This window comes from Anneissia japonica, unplaced genomic scaffold (genome assembly GCF_011630105.1).
Source record: "Anneissia japonica isolate Jap-2015-1 unplaced genomic scaffold, ASM1163010v1 scaffold1511_len2985839_cov193, whole genome shotgun sequence".
NCBI lineage: Eukaryota > Metazoa > Echinodermata > Crinoidea > Comatulida > Comatulidae > Anneissia > Anneissia japonica.
Genome location: NW_022685291.1, coordinates 1,695,672 through 1,722,592, shown reverse-complemented (window position 1 = coordinate 1,722,592; position 26,921 = coordinate 1,695,672). Strand labels below are relative to the sequence as shown.

Here is a 26,921-nt window from a genome sequence, read left to right as displayed (position 1 = left end):
AACTATAATAATAATTAAAATTAATAAATAATAACAGCAACAATAACAGTGCTTTTATATGAACATGATGTAATAATCATTTTAGTATTAAGCTAGCCCTTAAATGAAAAGTTCCTTGTTTCATTTGTATTCAAACCTCCAACCTTTTGCTATCAAGGCAAGTATCATACCATTAGTACTATGGAGAACTATTCGGTATATGCATAGCTCTAACCCCCAGGTACAGCACTTTCCTACAACTGACTAAAACGCTCGCACATAGTTGCGATATGGTTCAGCTACAAAAGCTTGTACGTCACATCATTGTAAATAAACGGCCTTTTGTTTATTGCACTATGCAGCTAACCTAATTCGAATATTTATATCGTCGCTCGCATCACAAACTAACACTATCAAAGTACATTGTGTTTGTTGGTGAAAACAAAAAAGCACATCAAAATAAGCACACATTGGTTGTCAAACAATATTGTGTTCCTTACAGAAAAATATTTCTGGGTTGAATTTCTTAGTTATTCCATGGAGGTAAAAATGTGGTTTTTTTTCCAAGGTGGTTAATATTTAATTCTTGATGATATTATCGGTGTGTGGTGGTTTTTCAAAGTGAGGCGTAAAAGTGTAGAGTTTTGGTTTACAGTAGAAGGAATGATAGTAAAATGTATTTATGTACTATACACCTGATTGAGGTTGCTTGTACTTTTCCAAGATAAGTTGACACCTCTTACAATGCGTGTGTGTGTGCAACAGAATCATAATACACTTGAGTTTGCCAGGTAAATGTGGAGATTAATTAGCAGAAGAAAACGCTAAGTGTCAGCTGCAACGTAGCAGGTTGTAAGTAATGGAAACATGAAGCATCGTTTTAGGTGCACTGGTTGACTATGACAGAGTACAATGTCCATGCGTCTACCTTCTCCATATTATAAATTGATCAAGCCAACTTGTTTAGGTTGCTGATTTGTAAAGTGAACCATTTTCATATTTAAGGTGAGAACTGGTTCTATGTTTAGAAATATGTAAGTCACATTTTTTAAAATTTTCCAAGGTTCAGATTAATGTGATGATATTACGAAACATTGCACCATTCTTTTGTATGAAAGATCAAGGTCTTCTTTGTTTCCATGTTATCATTTTTGTGTCAATTTTGTTTCTCTTCCATTTCGTAATTGTTTGAATAAGTGTTATTGAAACAATGTAGGTATGGAGATAACATTCACATTAACTGTATGAATATATTTAAAAAGATCAAAGTTCTACCATGCGATTATCAAGACTTGCATGTGATTAAATAATAATGTATACATTATATTTCCTCAAATATAGGAGAAGGACAAAAAGCACATTAGGGACAAGTTTTCTGTACAGAGTTTTTGACACTCCTGAAATTCATGTGCCTATAAATCTGTGCAAATACTTTATACCATCAAAGATTATTGTTGCCATTATATCTATTTTATTGCATATTATATATTTTATTTTTTTTTGGTAAATCCTGAAAATTCTTGAGGCAATATTTACTTACACCTGACATATTATTTGGAGTAAAAGCATTTGGTGCAAAAGTTGTGACTTGGACTCTTAACCTTGAGGTTGTTGGTTCAAAACCTTTACTAAGTCGCTTGTGTCTTTATAGGCAAGACACTATCTACATTTGTCTCTCTCTCTACAAAATTAAATCTCTTCTCAGTTGTATAATTCAAACAGGACCATTTTTGAAAACAGACTATTACATCTTATCTGAAATTGTATCCTGTATAAATATCTTGAAATACCCCAGAGTTTAAAGGGGTACTGGCATATTCTGGGATGGTAAAACAGACTGCTGTGTGGGAATGATGATGAACTCCTCACAGCCTTCACAGTCTGGTCCAAATGAAATAGAGACGGGCAATCTGGCCTGAGCCCAGAGCTTCAGGTTTCGACCTTTAACTTGTTATATTGAATGTGGCAATGTTGTAGCTATAACAAAACTTTTTCGTATTTTAATTTTTAAAAATGCTGGTGGCCAACTGGTAGGCACGTATTAACAACTATACAGAAATACTTTACACTGTATGCTTTAAATATAACTCAAGGACATTCAATGTAACAGACACAAAACAATCAGATATTGATTAATGGATCCATAAGTATTGACAGTCATGTTACCTTGACTAATTGCTTAGGATGCTGGTTAGAATAATGCAACAAATGAAATAGGTTAAAAAAATAACAATTATTTTATTGATAGTAGAAACAGTAGCAAACAAGATAATCTGAGATTACAAACCCTTGCCCTGTTGCACCATATTTATGTACAGGAAAAATAATGACCTAATGGTGATTCGCTTGAGTCGGCTCGGCCTATCCAAACGAGGCCTATACTGTAGCATCATATGCCTCGCATGGCAAGCCCATCTATTGGTGAGTTTGGGGGACTGCTGCTAGTCTAAATCTAAATATAGAAATTATATAGCGCCTTTTGCCAAAGGATACAAAGCACTTAGAGATGTCACTGGACAAGGAACTCGATTAATGACTTTCTTTTCTCTTCGTGTCTTGCTACTTGGTAATCCAGCGTAACTCTTGTTGCCCCCACAGGGGCCGTCTGTACCAGTACACCGGGGTATTCCCCTACTCGTCTAGAATGATGTACTGTGCTTTTTAGAGTGTACTCAAGCCAAAGTGTACACTGGGCCTACGGTTTATAGTCTTACATAGCTGTATACAATACATTTTCATATAAGTTATGATAGTTAAAATTTTTAGTTAAATAATAGGGCTAAAATTATATTATTCATTAATAATGAAGTGCAAATGTTTCTATACAGAGTTTCTCAAATTTTAACATTGTAATGGATCATACAATATGTTTTTCTTATTTTGTGTTTTGTCTTTTCCAGTTAAACTCCTGTGGATATGATGTGATAGTTGGCTATATGGTGACTATATTCTATTTTCTGGAACTTATTTGTTAGTTGGCAGTTGTCAAGAGCAGAAAACTTTACAAAAATGGTAATCGTAAATGATTTTTTGTCGAAATTTTTGATTTTCATATTTACTGCATCTATAGTTACTGCACTTAAATACCTGGCTCCTGAAATTGGTGAAGAAAGCAGGACTTTCGCTCGCTATCAAAAATGGGATGCTAGTACAACCGGCGCATTGACGTTAGAATTCAAGACTTCTGAACCATCAGGGCTTCTAGTGTATCTAGATGATGGCGGTTATCAAGACTATCTTGCTTTACAGTTAGATAAAGGGTGTGTCGTGCTAAGTTACAAACTTGCGATGTTTGAAGTCGACTTGAAATTAGGCGAAAATCTTAACAACAGCAGTTGGCATACGGTGACAGTTTTCCGCAATTTTTCAAGTTTTACATTTGTTGTTGATAACCTTAAGGAAAAACGGGTAGCCTCTGGAAATGATAATATTCTTAGCACAAAAACAGACTTATTTGTTGGTGGCTTGCCTCCAACATTTATGAAAGAAGATTTAACGGCTGAGGGAATATTTGACAAAAGGCGTTTTGTGGGGAAAATTCGCAACATCTTCTATCAGAATGATACAACAAATCGATGGGTGACGCCAAAAAAGTTGGATTCTTATGGAGTGGAGGAATCGGGTTCTGACCGATGCAGTACTTACAACCCATGTGTTAATGGTGGACGCTGCATTAGTTTTGACCGTGAAAGTGTCTGCAACTGCTCACAAACCAGATATCTAGGAGAAAGGTGTAATGAAGGTAATGCTATGTACACACTATCAAATTTTCTTTGACAAAAAACTGTTGAATGCCCATATATAGTCATGATGTGCCTATATATAGTCATGATATGCCCATATATAGTCATAATGATGTCATCATGACCAAATTTAGGCATGTCACATGTTTTTGTCCAATAAAATTTGATAGTCTGCATACGACTTAATACAATCTTTGTTTGTCAACCATAAACATTTCTTTACAATTTTTTTTTCATTCCTAGATAATTCTTTTGTATTTTAATAGGTTTATTTGATGGTGGTGATTCTATCTTCCACACTTAGTCACACTCAACACCTTTCACAATATTCTTCTCTTTTGATTAGTGTTTCCTTCCATTTTTTTAGAGTCCTATTATTTTGCAGGAATATAAATTGTGCACAACATTGAATAAAGGGTGCTGGAACACGCTTTGGTTTTTAAAGATGATACTAATAATATAAGTACCAGTTTATGTATTATTTTATCATGAAGTACATTTACTTTCTAGTAACACACGTTTTATAATTCAATTTAAATCTGTAATGTTGATCAAAGAATTTTGGTTGATGGATAAACTTGGAAAGTTGTTATCATTGTGTCCCTCAAAACACTTTACCAATGTTACCATTATCGTAGTACAGTGTAAACATATTTGGTTCATCAGAACATATTTAAAATGCAACCCAGTAATTTGTGATTACGATACAATACTTGGTCGGCCATTTTGAATTCCTCATTTGCATAATTTATGCAAAAACTTCATTTTTCGTCGAATTGAATATCAAGTTTCATAATAAAAATAAATTTGAGTCATACACCAGTTGTTAAAAGAATTTCATTGTAATTAGCTGTCTACTACCTTGAAATAAAGTAATGTAAATCGTACTTCGTGTATGCTACAGTACATCGAAATACTCGAGTTTCCACAGAGCTGTATTTAAAACTTTAAAAGTTAATTGATAATTGTGTCATTGAAACGTTGCTTAGCGCGTTAAGATTGTTTGAATCTACGGCAGCCATCTTGTATGGTACTGTATACACACACACAGCTCTGCGTATTTCGAACACACTGGATTTAGCACTCTTGTATTCTTACAGTATATCTGTATGCCAATGACACAATGCTGCTGTGGATTAGAATTGAAAAAATGATAAACACTTTCGCTTCATAGGTTTGAGAAAAATATTATATACATTTGATGTTGCTGTGTAACCTAAAAGAGGTTATTTAACCTGCTTGGGCATTCTAGAAATTTAAACCTGCATGCATTATGATGTACTGTAGAATTATGTATGAAAAAGTCATACAGTAGTTTATGCATTTAATCATTATGAATGATCCCATTTAATGCAATCCTAGCTGGAAAGTTTGTTGTAAGAATTATTGAGTTGATGTTTAGGATTGAAATTTCATGCTGTAGGTACTAAACCATGATTCTCCACTGAAAAATATAATTAATTATAGCATGATAATATAATTACTGAAAATTGAACATGCTTGTGGTGATAATTGTCTTAAATGATTTAAATCTAATTGCCTAGCCAAGATTAGCTATTTGCAGTTGTCCAATTCCGAATCTTTTTATTTATGGTAGATTATGTTGAAGGAGAAACATAACCTTTATAGTTTGTATATACCCAATAATCAACCTGAAAATGTGATGCATTAAACATAAAACAATACTTACTATATAAGAAATAAAGTAGATGTTTAGTGTAATTCTGTAAATTATTATGAGGTAGGAGTAGAGGGGTTATACATCTGCTGTAGGCCCTTTATAGGGTACTTGCTATTCATCTGTCAGTTATCCAATGTATATTAATTCTACACTTATATTTAACAGGCAAATATGAAGACGTAATGCTGTAAAATTAAAAAATAAAAGTACCTTAGTATAATATTAAACATATACAGTCCAAAAATTAGAATTATGGTTATAAATTAGTACAATATATTATGCAAAAAAAAAAATGCATAAAACAATTTATAGCCCTTCTATCATATTCAGAGTCAGGCAGACACAAATGTGAAGAATTCAAAACTACATTTATTGATTCTTGTACTCCTTACATAAACCAGTAAAATATTTGTTGAAAACTAATTCACCATTGAATATTGTATTATTAATAATTTCCTACCTGTTCATACATATTCAGAAATATGTTTTGATTAAGTTAGCAAATTAATCTGAATGACAAATCTATACAAATTTTCATCTACAGTACTTGCAAATTCCAATGTTTTTTTCCGCATAAAAATCAACGTGATTGTACAGACTTTGCAATCGAGTGAAGATATTTTTTCCATTTATCATCATTTACATTCTAGGCCAAGGCCTAGTTAAGTCTAAAATATCGAAGTGTATTGAATTTAATTTTTAATCATCACAAATTTGGAACTATAGTTTCAAATTGCACATTTACCTCTATTTCTTAACTTCTGACCTACATTTACTTAATACTTTTTCTTTTACTACTGTAGAAACTTCCCACCATTGCATCAGTCACATTGAACAACATATATTTTGAACACAGAAAACAAGAAAATGGCTTTCAAAATGTTCAGTCATACATATTTATTATTGTATTTGTATTTGTATTTTATTCAAACATCCAACAGTGTAAACACGAATTACCAGATGAACATAAATATATAAGAAAATGATTGGATCAACGACATGTCACAACTAAATTCACCAGTCAAGGCAATCCTGTTTTGTATATTTACTTAATGGTGATGAGTATTTATTCAATCTATAACAAAGCATAATTTACTTAACAGCGCCCTCTATATCTTGGCGAATGTTACTATGGTTATAAGGATGGCGTCTGCCTGTAACGCTGACAGTGACGATAAGCCTTATGACATAACTCAGATCCACGTTACTATAATTTACTTGTTACTAATGTATAACGTAATATCATAACGTACTATTATGCATATCATTCCTCAAATAAATCATGTACCATTTATTCAACAAACAACTATTTAATGATTAGCAGCCCAATAAATAGCTGCTTCGCACATCCCTACTCATTGGGCTCACATAAAGCCCTATCTCCTCCTGGTACCCGCTAATGCAGTGCGGTAAGCTTATCTTCTCCAATGCTCTACTCTAATACATCATAGGTAAAACTAGCAACATAATTACTATATCATAAATTAAACTTACTTCTTGGCAGGAATGCCCTAATTTAGTGAATTACAGTAACTTCTGGAAGTCTCTAATTACCCAAACAATATAATTACTTTTCTCCATAACACATTGTTCGTCGCTCTGCAGGTTAGCTTACTAAATCCAAAATGTCAAAGGTTATCTAATCTACATGTAAAAATAGTTTCAACAAAACAATGATAGATATTAATTGTAATGTTTGTAATCATAAGCTTGCGATCAAATTTGTTTCAAAATTCATATTAATAAGTCTGAATAATGAATGACTATTTAGCCTGCCACTGTACACAATGTTGAATTAAAGCTTTTTCTGAGAAACTTCAAAGCCCTGTATCATTGTAATATTTTAATACTAATGATCAGTAGAACTCGGCTACATGTCAGTTATTTTCAAATGTCCACATTGATTTGCCTCAATAGAATTACGCAAGAAGCATCTAAATTTCAGTTTATTATCAGCTGCAATAGAAATGACTATTCCACCTCAGGCAGTCTTAAATGTTTTTACTTTAATTGTTGCCACTTCCAATATACTTATTTTCATTTAGCGTGGTGGTATAATCTAAGCTAGCTGTCCCAGTTTCTTACGTGATGTTCCTCGCACAGCAGAGGTGATCTTAGTGCTAATTTACCGCACAGCGGACTAATAAATTGACCTTTTTAAAGCCCACTGGGCACATACAGAGCTGTATGTTATTTAACCCTGACTATTGCATATATGTACTCATCTCAGTACAGTTGGCAAGGTCAGAAATTATTTGAAGTAGAATGGATTTATGTGACAGAAATAGAGAGTGTGGTGCTGCTTAGCAGTACCACCAATTATCTAAAGCAGTAGTAATCATAACAAGTGTATTGTACATTTGACTAGCGAACAAAATTACCTAGCATTTGTTTGCACGTGCCTTGCCAATTATTCCTATAGGACAATGTACTATATTTATTATAATAACTTACATAGCGCATTTTCAATTAAAAAACTGTTCAAGGCATTATACAAAATTAACCAAGTGGTCCACTGATTATTTAGGTAATAATATAAGATCATGCAGACTCCAAAAAGACTAAGAGAACCCATAGTGATTTGATATTTCGTTCCTTATTCATTTTAAAAATCATTATTTATTATTATTATTATTAATAATAATGATAATTTTGTCCATTGGGACCATATATGAGGAATGAGGTAACTTAACTAACCAATTAAAAGAGAGAAACTTCAAATAGCCATGTCAAATTTTAATACATTGGAAGTAATATAGTATATACAAAAGATCATAAATCACAGTCTACATGTAGGTCTACCTCCAATTAAAGACCACTTATGGAACATGGGTTTTCTGGTCTTTAGCATATTAGGTGTCTAATTAGAAAAATAATTAACATAAAAGTGAAGGATAAGTGCTCATCCAGGGCCTCAGAAAAGTGGTCTGTAATTGGAGGGATCTTATTTGGAGGGGTCATTAATCAGGGAGACCTGTAATTTCTGTTATGTATTTAGATGCATGGGCCAAGGATTGGCAATAGAGTATCATTACAATCATGTTACCTGATTGGATTTGAACCCAGTCTCCTGGGATTGGATTAAGCATCCTAAACCCAGTATTGTTGCATATTTGTTTTGATTTTCAATGTAACCCTTAACAACTTCTGTTTAGGATTTTGAATATAAAAAATAAATCCACTTAAGATTACAGTGTCATGAATTAAATAAGACAGAATTTGTAGAAGTCTGTCATTTTGCATTGGGCGAGATTTTTTGCTATCTTGTTTAACAAACCAGTTACCCGCTAATAATGGTAACTTTGAAAAAAAATAAATTGCCTTTTATCTGAAATATATAATGCTTTTTAGGTAGCTGTATCATCATCATGGCTTGCGTCATGGAACAAGTGATAGCCTAAGAACACACCTATCTATAGCAGCACTGATCCTACAATTCCCATGCACTCTAATTATTAGGCCTAAGATTAATTGAATTGAACTAACACTTAGCTGGAAATACATTTCAAATTAAATTGACGAAAGAACTGAAAGGCTTGACATGCCTACAGCATCACCTTTCACCCTCACAACCCATCTGACGTCATCCATCTTATCAGATTAACCAAATCAAATTTATATCATAAACAACTTGTAGTGGACTAATCATGACAAAAATTTATGCCACATATTTTTTCTAATAACCTGTGGAAATTTAATAACCAAATTTTTTATATTATCTATTATACAATGATGGTAGTTTAGTATAAGCACAAATTTAAATTATTCATATTTCATTTCTGGGTAACCCTACTTTACTTTAACATAAATTGGTTGGATATTTATTATATTGCAACAAAGTTGATGTACTGTACTGCTGTAAAATTATCGCACAGAAAAATGAAAGGATTCCAAATAGTAAAAATGCTATAGTTTCAACCTGTGTGTAGCATATAAATTGAATGTTTTAGTTTTTCCAAATTCTTCTATAGATGGAAGCAAACAAGCCTTGAATTATTGAATTTTAAAAAGTCATAGCATGTGTTTTAAGAAAACATTTGAACGATAATGACGTGATCTGACACTTTTATTATCTGTAATGAAAACATACATTATTCTGATTTCTGACACGATATAAAGGTTTCTATCTTAAGAGGTTTTGAATACTGCTAGTCAAAATGAAATGATATAGAAGCAATAAACCTAAAAATTTGTACAGGAATTTTAGACAAACATTACAACATTTCTTGTGCAGTTTGTACGTTCATATTGGGTTACATCCCGGTAGCAATGTAAATGTACATTGATTTGTGTTTCTTCAGTGATGAAGACATTTTAGATATGACAGTATTGGCTTTATTCAATTTATTAATAATTATGATTTTCTTAAAATTACCCATGTTTATATGAAATCAATAATAGCCATGTGTTTGTGGTGTCAAAATTATTATGTCTAAATCAATTATCAATTATGGTTTCTTATTATTCTCAATTCTCATCCAAATTGACTCACAAATACAGTAATTGACAGAAGTAAACTCTATTTAACTCTTTAAATTTGAATAGTGCAGTTGTCAGACTCTACAATGCTTATCAATCGCTGTATGTAATGAAGTAGAGAATTTTCCAGATTCAGACATGGAAATATGGAGACCTTGGCCAACATACACCCTCTTCCCCCTTCACATTTTCTTTACTACTTCACTTATTTATTGCTAAACTGAAATATACATTCAAATACATAAAATCAGCTTATTCTTCTATTTACTTTTAATTTTCGCATCAAATTTTTACTTTCAGTTTTTCCATAGTCCTTTTCCATATTCCTGCAATTTCAATACTCCTATGTGTTTATATAAAACAATCAGTGTTTAGTCTTATTTTGAAACTGGCAACCCAGTTTGCAGAACCAATTTATTTTGCCTTAATTACATTATTTTAAAAAATCCTTATTTAAGTTTGTAGTTTTGATATTATTTTATTTCTTAATAGCCTCAAAGGGATGATATATGTGATACACCTCGCCTTGATTACTCTTTCTTCGTATTATTATGATAATATTACTCAATCATCAACACTAACTGAAAATTGGTGAGTGATGCATTGCAGTTGATTACACAAGCACTGGCAAACTGATGGTTTGTCAATAATGCTGTACAATTGCCCCAAAGAAAATTTCATTAGGCCAATGGAATATTTGATTTGTGAACCCATTTTATGATGCGGCTAATGATTTGAAAGCAAACTCCATCAATAGTTGATCACCAAATAGATTGTATGTTGACAAGAATTACTAGTTCAGAATATTTATAGGTTTTTTTTGTAATAATTGATACTGTATTCCTGAAAATATGTTCATAAGGTTAGCATTTTTTATTGCTTTTATATTTTAACTAAATAACTTTCATTTATATATTTGTTGGATAATTGAAAAATTAATTAAAATAATATTAATAATTGAATAATTGATTGAATAAGTATTCAGTTAAATTGAAAATTATCCAAAAGATTGTAACAAAATTATTTAAATTATTCTATGTTAATTACATAAGGTATCATTTCATAATTATTTGATTTTTAAGTTTTAATTTTAACCTGAAGTCATAAGCTAATAAATCAACATCTTTTGCAAGCTGGCCTAAATTGAGTTCACTGCATACTACTCACAACTTGACAAGTTCTCAGTATAATTCTATTACACTTGTGTAGACATTGGCAGATTTAGGGGGTGGGGAGTTTTATAAAAAAATTGGAGAAAAAAAATTAAAATTACGTTCAAATTTAAAGTCTGAGAGTGCCATTGCCTGCCTTTTAGAAGTGACATAATCGTACATTTTCTTACCTCAGCCCTAACCACAGTGGGGTTGAGGTGGTATAGACCCTCCATATGTCAAATTCCCTCCCTAGGCCTGGTTCTATTTCAAATTCCTGGATCCGCCACTGGTAGAAATTGGTTGATTAAACTGAAAAAGGCCAAAGGAGGAGAGTAGTAATAGTATACGACTAAGTTGACATAAATTATTTACTCTACTTATGCTTGTTTTAAAATAGACAAAACAAAGTAAACATGCTTTGTATGTCGGCTTGAATCATCCGTAGTGAATGTTTGTTGTGAAATTTGTGTATTACAAATTATTCGAAAATATAAATAAGTCCAGTAATGAAACACATGCTAGCTAGAGAGACGTCCTACACCTTTGTTGTTAAAATATTAATATAGCTAGTGGTTGTTATCAACATTGTTTATCTGCAAACATGATGTTTATCTAGTATTAGTATTATATTTGATAGATATTATCTAACATTCTATCTGTACCTGTTAGACACTTATATTTAAAATATGAGAGCTGTCTAAATGATAAAATTGTATTTTCCATTGAAATGATGGAATGCATGTCTTTACTCACTACACCCACAATAACAACATTTTCATTTCATGAAAAAAAATAAAACATAGCCGTGTTATTTATATTTGTATACTTGTATATTCAATTGCATAGATTATGAAACATAGTGTACCGGAATTTTTAACAAAACGATGCATGTGAACTAAAAGATACACTGATCCGCTGAAGGTTTTATGTATCATATAACAGAATTATTGAGATTTAAGAAGGCTGAAGAAAATCGTGTTTCAAAAATGAAAACCGTCTTGTCCATATTAATAATATTCAGGAGATTATTGAATATCATACAGTATGTTTGCATCCATTTATGCTAGATGTAAACGGCTTTTGCGCAAATTAATAGAATTCATATGAGACTTTTGTAGGAGATTTGCTAATGGTTCAAGTATAGAAGATTGTGCATAGTAACACTGACATTAAAAATATACAGATGAGTTTTTATTAATATAGAAAAAGAGGAAGAGGAAGATGAATTAACTACTGTAGAATGATTATAGGATTTTCAATGTTTGAAAATAATTTAAAAACATTAAAGCTATGATATTAAATAATGCATGCATACACTACATTATGTTCGTGAATATTTTAGAATGGCCTACGGAGTACTTGTCCCCTTAATTGAGTCTTGTATTTATGTTTGAAATAAAATATTCCTTAAATAGATACAAAAATAAACAAAATAAAAAAAATAAAATAAATAAATGTGTTTTTGAGATAGTATAATCTTTTATTCCAAAAAATGTTAATGGTATTGTTAGCACTGTATGAATATATTGGCAATTTGATAAAGAATCAACCAAATGTGTTTCCAGCACCTTTTATTTCTTGACCATTTTCTATGGAGTTCTTCTGACCTGTATCACACTTTTTCTCTTAATGAAGATGTCAGCACAATAATGATGTCATCGGAAGGTACGGGTAGGTATTTTACTGGTGTCTGTGTTCACACTGCCATTAGATTAACCAGATTAACTTATCCTATGAATTAATCTTTTAATTAAAGCAATAATTCTTTTTAAACACTGTGATATCCACGGTATTAATTTGTTATCCCTTGTGTAACATAAATTGTCGTATTAATCCTTCATTTCTCTAATATGAATGTAGTTAAAATATGAGTGTATTCATAATTTAATTTATATATAAGTTAATTTCTGTGGGATAACAAAAGTTTTGGTTAATAATTGGCGCTGTTCCCGAGAAAATATATTTTTCATCCTATCTAATTTTATGACACACACACACACACACAAAATTGTCCAAATATTTGTCTGTGTGGATTACAATGAATTGTCACGTCACAGACAATGCATGAAATGTCATTAGGCCAATTTTCCTGTTGTGAATTTATGTGCACTAATCGACAGCTTCGATTTATGCACATGCACATCCCAATCTCTATCTGAGTTTTCACTGAAATCGGTAGTTTGAAGTGTGTAAACTTTTGGCAAAGTGAAAAAAGTGCGCAACCGGTCAGAGCTCAAGAACCAACTCGACACCTTTGATTCGTGCGAATAAATTCGCCTAGTGGAAAACAGGTTTTGTAATCTGCAGATTTTCTGGGAACCTCCTCTCTTATTAATTTTGACTTAAAATATCTGTTACAATCTTTTGGCAGTTGAACTCTCGATTGTTTTGTTATGATGGTAGATATCTATCTACCTTTAACTGACTGTATTGTTTAATAATTATTTATTTCAGCAGTGAATTTGGTGATTGTATATATTGGAAATATTAAAAAACAATGAATGAAAATTAATACAAATAAATATTTGGAATTTGATTTACATATATATATCTGAATTAATCAAAATTGTTAAATATAAATCATCAAATTCATTACAAATTTTGTGTTTCTCAATTATTTATCATTCACATCTTGTAGATCTGATGTTATCTTTTTCATTACTAAAGAACTTTTTTATTTCAGTTATTTCATTTGATATTCATTTAAAATGTAATTGTATATTTTTTTTTAATAGTTTTTCTTTGAATTTAATTTCTTTTTATTTTCAGTTATCTATCATAATAATCTTTTAGATATATTCTTTAGTTTTCCAGCATAATTGTTTGTGTACATTTCACCATTATGTTTCTTGTATTTATGATGTAATAATGCTTGAAATTTCCCATCCCATTAATCACTGATAAGCAATATATTTTTCAGTGTTTTGTCATCATTGAAACAATACCATGCATTTTGTATTTGCTGTATTATAATTATAGTTTTCAAGCAGAATTTTAGCATGGAAATGTGAATGATGTTGATTGTCATTTGTACTTGTGTATTAAAGTTTCTTGTAACTGATGTTAGATATTACATATTTTTATACCTAAACTAATAAATGCAATCATTCTGGATGTGAATCACAATCTGCAATGGAAGATTTGATCAAAAATGATTGCGTTATTAATATTCAATCCACTACACAGCAGACATTTTGTTCAGTGATATGTCATGTATTCATTCTCTTCTCCTTTTAGCTGAAAAGAAAATGGATTTCTGATCCTGTAATATCCATTATAACGAGAATTTGTGATATAAAACTATATGAGTTTTGCTAGAGAACAAAAATGCCCCACATCCAATTTAGCCAAATACAAATTGAAAGTATGCAATTTGAGCAGACATAATCAAACTTTTTGTCAAGTCCATGCTTAGGAGGAAAAATGGGATGTATATACATAGTAGCTGCAGAATTCTAGGCTACTAGAATGATATCAATGCATTTATGGTATTTTTTTTGGTTACTGTATCATTAGCATCCACATCATTAGTGTCTTTGTTAACAATAATGTAATTAAGTAGAGGCACCATCACTGTAGACTGGACATCGACTTTAATCTGTTATGCTGTAAAAGTTGACAGTGAATTGAACATAGCATACATATGTTAATCGAAATCAAACTCATCCCTTAAGATTTAATTCTTGATTATAGCCATACATATATATTTTTCAGCACCACAATTTATTGTCTTTCATGGTGTTCCATATAACATTATGACCTAATATAATGACTTGCAAGACATAATTTGAATTATTAATGTATTACATGTTTTTTTCCACTCATGTATGTATACATTTCATCGTGATGTGAATATAAACACGGACGATAATCTGAATTGGGAATTATCTACGTGGTTGTTGTAAAATGATAATCAGATGATTTCAGTTTATTTGAAAACAGTATTTTTAAAAATGTTCACCATTCTTTTACAAATTATTATTAATGCTTGCTCCTATTGCAGCAAATTCAAATTTTCATAGGCTGTTTCTGTGATTACTAATATTAATCAGTATTTAGATAATTATAAAATCAGTGGTTTTCCATGCCACCTTCTTGCACAAACTAACAAACATTAGGTTGAAATAAGTAAAACAAAAAGGTAAAAGAGGAAAGGCAGTTAGCTAATGAAAAAGCATTGACATTTTCTTCCCTACACTAAACCTACTTTTTTTCATATTTGTATTATACTGTAATTCTGTAATGTTCAGAAGGGATGACACATTAGTACTGTAATTCCAACAGAGGGCAGTGTTTGCTTTTGTCAGAATATTTTCACTTTGAAATATTTTGTAAGATATTTCAATTTGTATTTATTCAAATAAATACCCCGGGGCATTTGTTGTTGAGAAGGGTTTTTGAGGGAGGCATTTATTTGAGTAAGGCGTTTATTTTGTTTGGTGTAAAAGGGATACATACAGTATATACACATCTTAATTTCACTGTAAATTTGGAACTACAGCACATATTTACCATCAAAATGTGTTAATGTGTGATCATAAAGATTTAATGATCCCAACCAGGTTAAAAAAAATTAAATTCTACTGGAGCAGAACATTAATAGAATATGTTGAGATTGACGTTGATTCCATTAGATTTGTTAAGTCATTGAGGGGGCGTTTATTAAAGGAAAATAATTAACACCTTGGGGCCTTTATTCAAAGGAGGCGTTAATTCCAAATGAGGGGGAGTTAGTTGAGGGGGAGTTTATTCAAAGATGGGTGTTTAAATATTTAATTAATTAATTAATATGGTATATTACCAACTTACACCCAAGAAATTATGTAGCTGTTCTTCCTAGATATAAGTTTCAAATTAAAAAAAATTTGGTTGTAATCATATTGTAGCCACAACTCAAAACTACTTCTTATATTAGATTACATTTAATCAGGATTGAACCTAGGTCATTTAGATATGAAAGGGGGAATATCATCTACTTTCCACAGCTTTGCTCTGTGTTCCCTGTGTATAAATACCATAACATCTTGAACAAGAATCCTGGTGGGTTTAATTTCAAAATGAACCATGTAAAAAAACCCTCCCTCTTTTCTTTGCAAAAGTAATCCCGAAAAGAAGCCAGTAGGCTTTTAATCAAGATTGTATGGACTTCCTTTTACATATAGGCCTATATAGATTGTAGGTCTATCATCTATACAAATCTTTTTTACTAGCTTGGTGCATTAATACTCCATACTAATAAGAGTACATTACTTAAATTATCTGATTAAGAACAATTCTTAAGAGGAACACATTTTCAAATAATAGATATGTTGCCACATAATAAGCACTTCCTAAATTTTCAAATGTACCCCTTTTGAATAAGCACTCTGTTCAAAAGTGCTCCCTCAAAGACTCTTACCATCTAGTAAATTCCCAGCACTTATACCTACAGGTATAGTATATATACATGAAGTATATTCATGTTTATCTATGTTGGAAATATTTATTTTATATCCTTTAGTAAGTAATAATATTCTAATATGAAAAAGCCTTATAATTGTTAGTATTTATGCATTGACCTTTGACATAAACATGCACACTTGAAACTATGAAGTTGAATAGTGTATGCCATGAAATATATTTAAAATAATAATAATAATAATAATAATAATAATATAAAATAATAATAATAAAGTTATTCTCAGAGTGCTGCCTCAACATTACCTGTTATCAATTTTTTTTAATGAAATGGATATCTATTGGTTTGTACGTGATTGTTTCCAATTGTTCGTGAATGTTCCAGGCCTACTTAGCACATAAATTGAGAATATTTAATTAATATACTAATATGATTCACCTGTTTCTGGTTGAGATCTCGGAAGACTCCCCCCATCCCTTTCCTCGCTTCTTTGGTTGGGCATTTCATTTCATAACAATCATCGAATAGGTGAAAGTGCAAAAGGGTTGCAATGTTAATTAATAAATCCTAGACGGTCTGAAAGCTCCTGCGTACGGCTGACAGTTCCCTCGTTGATTGGTGTCACTAATTGATTTCCCCATGGACACTGGGATAGTGAGATGTACGCTATAGTGATTCATGTATCAATAGCGATAATTGCCGTCTCTCTGGATGAACACAGGTGTCATAGACCTGTCATTGTTCTTTCACATGTAATATCATCACCTCGGGTATTCATATCTAATGTCGACTCATATACAATGGTAAATAGCCATGGACATTTTTCTTCCAGAATTCATAAATATATTAAATACCAACATTTATCTTTTATTTTATATTATTTTTATGTTCTACCTTTATTTTTTTGTTTTTATTTTTTAAATAATTAATTATTCCAATTATTTTTTAGCACAAGAAATCCGATATTTAAAAATGGTTAAGGATTTAATCAATTAGATATAGGCGTACTGTAGTATTTTTAGTTTATTGTGTACTGTTACAAGAAATGAGTAGGACTTTCGTAGAAAGATGAATATGAATTTGTAATGAAATTTTAGCCTAAAAAATTTTATTTTATTTATTTATTTATTACACTTCATCACTGCAAAAATACAAGAACAATTCAAAAACAAGACAAAAAGTGTATTGAAATTAATTTGCTTAATTTTTGAAGGCTAAATGAAATATCTAGTTTTTTATGAAATTTTAATTTACCTAGATTTCAATTTTAATCTCACTTCTGTATATTTTTCTCATAAAATTATTTTTATTGATAATATTTAATCAAAGAGCCACTTATTATAAAAGAGTGTTTAAGCTCTCTTTTTGCAATCCGTTGCCCTTGTGCCTAAAAGAATAAAATCAAATAAATAAAAGATATTAATGATATAGTTACTAAAAACACAGTCATTAATTTTTTTGTAGAACCCTGCCAAGCCCAAGATGTACTACACTAATGAATTACATATATTATTAAAACAGACGTGATTAGGTTTGCTATTGGCAATCCAAGCCCATGTGCCTAAATGAATAAAATCAAATACATAAAAGATATTAATGATCTAATTAATAGAAATACAATCATTCATTTGTTAGAACAAGCTCTGCACTAATTAATTACTGACTTCGGATTTGTCGCAGATGCTAATATACTGTACAGTAGCTTTGCATTCCATCTATAGGTCATTGTCATTAATCTATAGATTGCATTCCTTCTATGCAGTAAACTCTCTCAATTACATAACTGCCAAGTACATTCTTTATTTCACAAACTTACTAACATATAAATCATAACTCTGATACTAATTTTCTCAATAACAAACCTATAGGGACAGAGGGGTACTGTACGTAATCAAGAGATCTTGCTGGTTGATCTTGCTGGCTGATCTCACTGATTGGTTGAGATTTTGATGGCCAAGTTTGTTTTCAGTTGAAAATCCCTAAAAGTTCCATTCAGTATCTGAATTGTTTAGTAAGTTCAGTTAACGATCACTAGAAAATCCTTGCAGTATCGCGTATTAACAAACCATTTGGACAATGCTTTAAATTCAGTAAATATCTGACTTATAAAAATGTATTTATTCATGCAAATGTACATATGTTTACTGCATTATACAATTAATTGGTTAATTTAAACACAAGCAAGATAAATAACCTAGAAAATAACAGAATGAAATAAAATGAGTTGGAGCTTTCAGAATTAGAATTTAGAATTTTTTGTAGAAAAATGTATGCTTCAGAACCCAAGACTTAATTACCATTCGGGCACTCTACCAACTGAGTCACAGGATGAGGCATAATAATGGTATGCATCCTGTACCTACCTTTACCAGTTATCATCAGCCCATTTTCAACCAATACCAAAGTTGAGCCTTTGATTCGACGTGGTTTAGAAACTTATATAGGTAACAAAGCAGCTGGGATGAACTTCTGCTATTTAGTTGATATTACCTGATAATTAATCCATTCATTTTCCCAGTGGACTGATAATTAAAGAAAAAAAAACCTTACTTGAAATTCCTCAGGGATATAAAGATATTGATCCCACATCGATTTCATAAAATCTAGGCCCCTAAAGATGCACAGTTGTAAGGTTTGAAATATGGAATGATGACTCTTAATGTACATATTGAAATAAATATAGAACCAAAATGGCCACACTCTAAAAGCTGGGCACTCGCTGAGCACGACGGCCGTCGGCTGACGCGATTCTATAAAGAACGTGACGACCTGTGCGCAACGGATTGTTTTTAATGATGATCAGTTTAGACTGCCACCGACAATCAGCAGACAGCATCGCGTCGTCTATAGCTCACAGAGAGATTCGTCGTACGATGAAGTGAGTGCCCGGCAATATTTTGCACACAGAGAAGAAATTACCAGAATCTACCAATGATTTAAGATTGTTCATATTTTTCCTGTTAGTGGAAAGTTAGTGTTATTATTTATCTTAAAATGTTCTATTTGTGACGTACTGCATCAATGATAAGATTAGCACTTTATTTTGTGTGGATATTTATTTGGATGAGCAGACATATGTAAATATACTGTAGTAGATTTCAGAATTAAGTGAATTAGTATGACATTTACATATGTAGGTAGAAGGTAGTAAAAGGTCACATATTTCTTGTAACAATGCAGAACCTGCAAATTGAAGAGTCTAGTAGTATTAACACGCATTTGTTTTATTAAGGCAGGCTTAGACTACTCTACATTGACGACTTCACTGAGACGGCAGAGCGAGGAGGTTGACTTTGTATCAATTTTGTATAATACTGTAATCAAAGTACTAGAATTGTGTCATGCCAATGTGCAAACAGCAACTTTTGCTCTAACTCAGAGGGCACCATACAGTGTGCCAATTATCACAAACTTGACTTGTCATTTTTCACAACAATCCTTTAATAGACTGACCTTAAGGGGGAGAAGCGTTTGTTCAGGATACAGACATACTATGTTTGACTGATGAAATGTCAGTCGGACTTAACAAAAATAGTGCTGCATAATCGTCTGCTCAAAATAGCAAAAGTCACAAAAAAACATGATATAAACATTCTGTGATTTACGTCATTACTGTATCCTGTAATCAGGGTAAACATTTTTTTTTCATTCATTAATTTCTGTACTTAGGTTGATTTTTATGTTTCTTCATATTGAGCTAATTTCAGAATTGATAGTTATTTGTCTATTCCATTTATCTTTCTATGGTATTAGCCCCAAACAGTTAAAAAACTGATTTCCTACAATGTTTGTAATTTTTAGGTAAATATACTTTCTTCATAAAAGGCTATCCACAAGCTCCATTTCCAAATATCAAGTATAATAAATAATATTAAAATCCTCTTGTAACCCCCAATGCAAATCTATTCGTTTGAATGTGCTACCGTCAATGGCCACATTGATTGACACCAAACAAGTGGCAAACTTGATTATTTTTTCAGACATTATACCTAAATTTGGTAACATGGTACATAGAATATGGATTCAAAAGTGACTAGACATCAAATGTAACCCTTTTATAAATATTCATTTGTGTGAAAAGCTGAGAATCAAGGCCAATCAGCCAAAAGGATAGGTTGAATTTTGGCTGCGATTATCTATTGATTAACCTTCTATCATTGTCTGTATTTTGAGAGGTGTCAAAATCTTTATGATTTGATCAATATTTCATACTGAATACATTACATAATCACCCTAATCTATAAGCCTCTGAAATAGTAGTAGTGATGGTGTCAAATTCACCATGGCAATAAGTACCCGGTCTAGTCCCTAGATCAGCCATCAATATATATACAAGGGCACATAGAATGAGAATTTTATAGGTTATTTAGCAAACTTTTAAAGAATATTCAGAGAAGGAAAAAAATATTTTTTCTCATTTAGCAAAATGGTTCTGCAAAACCGAATTGGTGGAAAAAATATATTTATTGACAAAATAATAAAAATATTTAAGTGTGCAAATCCTAACCAGACTATCAAATTTTATTTGACAAAAAACTCTTGTATGTGCATATATAGTCATGATGTGCCTATGTATGGTCATAATGTGATGATGGCATCATGAACATATTTAGCCATGTCACCTGTTTTGTCCAATAAGATTTGATAGTCTGGCAGGGCCTTATGATAAAAAAAGTTATAGAGGGAGCCCTTAAGCTCAATTTGCAGGGTTATAGGGATGTAGATATAGTGGGTGGGGCAACCCAGTTTTCCTCTGAGTCTAAGGGTATGTTCACACACATGGCATAAGGCTGGTATAATTACCTTTGAGTGTGAATTAGGCAGTGGCGTTACCGCCACCCACAAAACGCCACCTCCTTGGTGTTATTAACGATGCCTGCAGACCCCAGATTAATTAATGCCACGGAGCTAACACCAGTGATGCTTGAATGATTTTGACCTCATTTCAAGTGATTGACCAATCACGATTAGTTTTGCAATAGACTACTTACGTTTCTGTTTAACTGAAATGGTAAAGGGTTTTTTTTCTATACATTTACTTAGTTTAAAATGCATATGATTTGTTGGTTGTGTTTTGTAAGATATTTTAATCTAGACTGTCTATAAAAATCTGCAACACCAACAATTGTTTTACAATGCTAGCTAAAAAATCAGAATTAAAATTGTTCATATAACATACAGTAATAAGTTCTCTTCCAACAATTCATAGATTTAAATGTTTTAATGATGCACTGTAGATGTTTTACTGCGAAAACTATTTTATAATTTTTTTTCTTTATAGTTAAGAACCTGTACATTATTTAAAAATTAAATCTATTCCCCTATATGCCTACATTACTATTACTAGTTTAATGCCAGCGTTAATAGCGAACGCCGTTCGTGTGAACACTTTGGAATTTTAATCCGTGGATTAGCTTACGCCAGCATAAGCTACGCCAAACTTACACCCTGTGTGTGAACAGACCCTAAAAGCTAATTTCATGGCCTTCCACCCACCATTATTAACCCAATTTTCCATCCTTAAAATTCATTCTTTAGAGTATACCAATTGTTATCACCCACAAGATAGCATAATATATACTCCAAGTATCGAAATGCACGCCATCGTGTCGGGATTTAATATTTCGACATTAATTATGTCATCATCACCCACCCATCTGTAAAATGTCTATCACTCACCCTTAGTTTTCTACTGCTACAACCCTGTTTTAGTTGAATTATTTCAGTATATGACATGAAATACCTTACTAAAGGCCTAGGCTAGCTGTGTATTAAATCACACGTCCAACTGTCAAGTATCACATGTGATGTACTAAACGTCACAGTACCATGAAATTGGACGTAAAGTGAAGGTGTGCTTAACTGAGGTGTATTTAGGGAACTAGGGTATATAAAAACATGTGAATACCATTAAATATGTATGCTTCTTTATTATCCAAATCAAAATATATATTTTTACATTTACGATCAAAACAAAAACAATTTTATGTTAAAAGGAGGCAACTACTTGCCTATCAAGTTCAACATCTTATAAAAATTAATTTATAAATTAAAACAAACACTTCATTAATACTAATAAAACATGACATTAATTTAGCTGTTTTCATTACCAATTACTTCTAATGATACCATGTCAGTGTTTTTGGTTTGAGTATTAGCTTAATAATAATTAACCATGACATTACAAACCGTCAACAAAATCATTTTGTTTGAAGTTCCTCCATTTCTATATCCTATTTGGTGGGTTGTTTGTAATTTTTCACAATATCTATTCTAAAACCATTTGTATGTTGATTACTGTCAGAAAAAACCTCCTTAAAAATATGTTGGGTGATGTTCTCCCCGTCCCACATTATCTGTGACCATGAAAATGAAATTAGCTAATGTGCTTCAGATACAGTTTTAACTTCATTCTCTAGAAGGTGGAAATTGTGTTGCTCACTTGCTTTGAGGTCTCCCTTCTCCCCCAAAGGATTGAGCCTACATGATTATTGTTGATCTTCATTTTATCATTTTCATAAAAGATTACATACACTGTTGGCCTCTTCCCCTAGTAAATGTTTTAACATATTTGTTTTAATGGTTATTCCCTTAAGCTTAGTTTTCATACATTCGTTACACAGTCGCTACAGTGTGTTCAGTGCAATCGTTGTACTGTAAAGCAGTCCCCAACGTAATCTGGAAGGCTTCCCCGATTCGACCGACTAATTGCCATCACCGAAAGCTTTCGGTGATAGTGTTTAGCAATTCTATGGAAACCAAGTTTACTCTAGACATCAGTTAAAAGGAATGTTTTTGAGGAAAGTCGGTGCAATGCTCAGGCTTGTAGTGGAAAAACCAGGTTTTATGTTGTTTATGATCACTGTTTGTTTTCCTATTCAAAGCACTTTATCCCAGTTCTCTCACTCCACCCAGAAGTGTAAAGTAGATAACTAGTTTGTCAGTGTACACTAATTATGGAATATCCCCCTAGGAAGCTGAGAGTGTGTTCCATATGTGTTTGAACCTATAACCCAGTAATAAGGGAAGAGCCTAGAGGCCTGCATTATGCACCTGTAATAATGATATACAATATAAGGCAATAATCCCTCCTCCCTAATGATCTGTATGTACAGTTTAGGTGTTATGCTTCATGTCATTTAGGCTTGTTCCCCCTGGGCAGTGGGTTTGTGTTGGGTTTATACAATTACAATTTAAGGTGAGAGTCTCAGTTTTTAATTCCAGCTACTGCATCGTATACCTGTGTTTGTCTTCTTCTCACTAACCAGTTTTTATAAGCTGTAATTTTTATAGCTTTATTCATCAAAACTGATATTCCTCGCCATATTAATTTTCATACCTATGTCTCTGGACTACGCTCTTGTGTAAATAACCAGTCTGTTCTGATCCTAGTTTCTTTAACCTCCACGTCTTGGTATTTCATTACTAATGAAATATACACAGATCGTCTAATTCCCATGCGATTTTATTTCATTCTTATTTGAATGACGCGAGTACAAGATTAATTGTACTATGTAGCGTCTCTGTCTATGCAGGATTTGTAATGTACCTGTCATTACACGAAACCCAGGGTGTAAAATCTATCGGGCTGATCTATACATTGTTTTCAAACTACCAACACGCTTGCAGAATATTAATGCAAGAATCAATAACACTCGCTTGTCAGGTTCTGAGTATGGATAGACCTGATCGTAAAGCCAACGTTAATTAAGCCCTCATTAGCATACAAAATCCACATCATAAACTCTGTGTAATGAGTTAGTCAATAGTCAATGTAGGATAATTACACAATGTGTTGGATCCTAATGATGGTTTTATACATGTTTCATCATTCTTTCATATACTCGTGGGCTTATGTGAATTTCTATCATCTTAATATGCATTATTAATATATTTGTATGAATATTTACTAGAAACGTGATTATAAATTAATTTATTATCTATTATTAATTGCTTTTTTTTTATTAATATAAAGGAGTATAGGCATATTATAATGCTACACAAGTTATTGTTACCAAAATTTATGTATTATCACATATAATTATAATGTACCATAAGCCTACCATATTCTTATGTTTCATCTTTGGTATCATCTTTATTGTTATGTGATGATGCTTTTTTTGCTCAAACTAGACCAGGATTGGGCAAAGACATCATTGTTTATTGCAACATTTCCGGTTTATTCATTATAGTTACTATAATCTGGCATTTCATTTACGTATATCTATTAGTCTGTGTAATTTTTTTCAATGATTAGCTTAACTATTCTTTAATTTAGACTTTCTTCAATTTTATTTTCTGTTATTGTGGAGAAGCCACTCTTATGACACTACGTGAGTGGAAGTTTCAGGATGCATATTTTATTTTATCTCCAAATATTAGAATGCATCAGCTACTGTAGTGTATTCAGGTATTTCTTCTAACCTTAATTTATTCTGCCATATTTATGATCTTAACTAAAATTGATTGATAATTTTATAGAATGAAATATTTTTTTTATTTATTATATATACACTCTAAATTTCATGAAGTTATCTTACGGGACAGATTTTTGGCATTATGTACACATACATGCACTTAACATGTTCGCTTCCAGGGACGCGAGTTCATGTCCGACCTCACTCTGGGCGCCGAGGATGTGAGTTCACGTCCACACCTGTCCAAACATACCACTATTATATCGCACATAAACTCGCTGGCAGTGGTCGCCAGAACACAAACTCTCACCGTGGTGGTTCATGGAAGGACCTGGAAGTAATGATCTAAAAATAACTACCATATGTTTGTGTTTCACTACAGTTGAAGTAAATGATTTTCATTATGGTGGCGCCCTTTATGTCTTGGTGTATGGTGTGAAACTAGGTAAAAAAGGCTTGGCAGTCATTATACTGGAAAAGTGGTTTGGCGCAGTGGGAATGTTTTGGTTTCCAAATCTGTAGGTCAGAGTTTCAGTCCTTTAGTTTTTCTCTTCTAAATCTCAGTCCATAGCAATATGATTTTTCCTTTATCTTAATTCAGAGGAAGAAAGAAAAAACTCTTGGTGATTGTCACTTCCATAGTGCATATTGCATTAAATTATAAAACTAAAAAACAAGAAAAATATTGGTCCAACTAGGAATCCAGTCCGTCAGCTTTCGCCCCTCAGTGTTGAGTCAGCATTGCTCTCTCTGTCTGCATACCATCCTCCAACATATGGCAGTATGTTTAGCTTCCATAGTTCTATCATAAATACATTTTTTATAGCCTTGGCTACCTTCTTTGATAATTACTATTAAATATTGCATTAAGTTTGCACCAGCAATGATATATACATGTACATTAATTTCGTCTTGATTTTAATGTGTGAAATTTTCTCTTGTGTAGGTTCTGCACATGTAAAATGTATACAAAATTATGGCTATCTCTGTAACACATATTATATTCATTATCATTTATAAAATTAATATCTACACAACAATTTAGAATGATGGCATTCTTTTCATTTTTTGTTTTTGTTTTTGTATTCAATCAAGTCTACAATGATTTAATTTCTGTGTTTTGTGTGTTCCATTGGTATCATGTTTTTTTTTGTTATAACTGTCACAATACTGTAATTGATTATAAAGTAAATACTCACATAGTAAAAACAAGTGTTGTTTATAAATCAATTGTATTCAAGTGTTTACAATGTTTTATGTGTTTCATTGGCATCATGTTTTTCCATTATTATAATTGTCATGCTGTGGTTGATTGTAAAGTGAATATTCACAGAGTAAAAACAAGTATACTGTGTTTTAAATATGAGATGAGATTATTATTTTCATGACATGAAATATAGAGAACTACAGTGTTACGTCACGATACCATGTGATACTACTCCGTTGTTCTTGTTGCAAAAAGCGTTTAACTGGACGCCATTTTCTTCACTGACAAACCATTGATCCCAATTTCTAGCGTAATTATTAAGATGTTGTATCTTACTTTTTCTTTGTAAATTTTAATTAATGATTAAATGTGTGTTCAATAACTAATATAATGCAAGCTTTTGTGTTTTTAGTACATTTTGATGGTAAAATATTAGATTTTTAAATGCCTATTTCGGAAAGTCTATGAAGTCATTCAGGCGTATTGAACGGTAACCAACGTCTGTTGACAACAGGGTGTGCCACTGTGGTACTCTATGTTAAAATTGCAATGATTACTGTATTATACAAATACTTGCTATCTAAAGATAATTTCATGTTTTTCTCTTTTTTTTTTTATGGCACCACAGTTGAAACATCACCAAGTAAGTATGAAATTTGATATTTTATTTATTTTAATTTTAATAATGCACTTATGTCATAGAAATGTTTCTTGTATTCCGTAAACACAAGGATAAGATGGCTAATACTGTAATTGTAAAAAGTAGATTATGATGATGATGGTGATGATAAGGATAACAACAGTTAATGGTGATTGCGACAAAGTAAATGATTTTTGATATTTTTAAAGATGATTGTGGTGAG

At 31.7% G+C, this 26,921-nt stretch overlaps 1 protein-coding gene across 1 annotated transcript in view; it reads left to right on the top strand.

The window, feature by feature from the left end:
- Positions 1-26,718, top strand: part of LOC117111031 (neurexin-3-like) — a 63,934-nt gene extending 37,216 nt beyond the window's left edge. Inside the window, exons 3-5 of the mRNA XM_033253899.1 lie at positions 2,880-3,721; positions 12,672-12,701; positions 26,687-26,718. Of these exons, the coding sequence (XP_033109790.1) occupies positions 2,989-3,721; positions 12,672-12,701; positions 26,687-26,718 (795 nt within the window). The 5' untranslated portion in view covers positions 2,880-2,988. The remainder of the gene's footprint in view (positions 1-2,879; positions 3,722-12,671; positions 12,702-26,686) is intronic.
- The last annotated feature ends 203 nt before the right edge of the window (positions 26,719-26,921 follow it).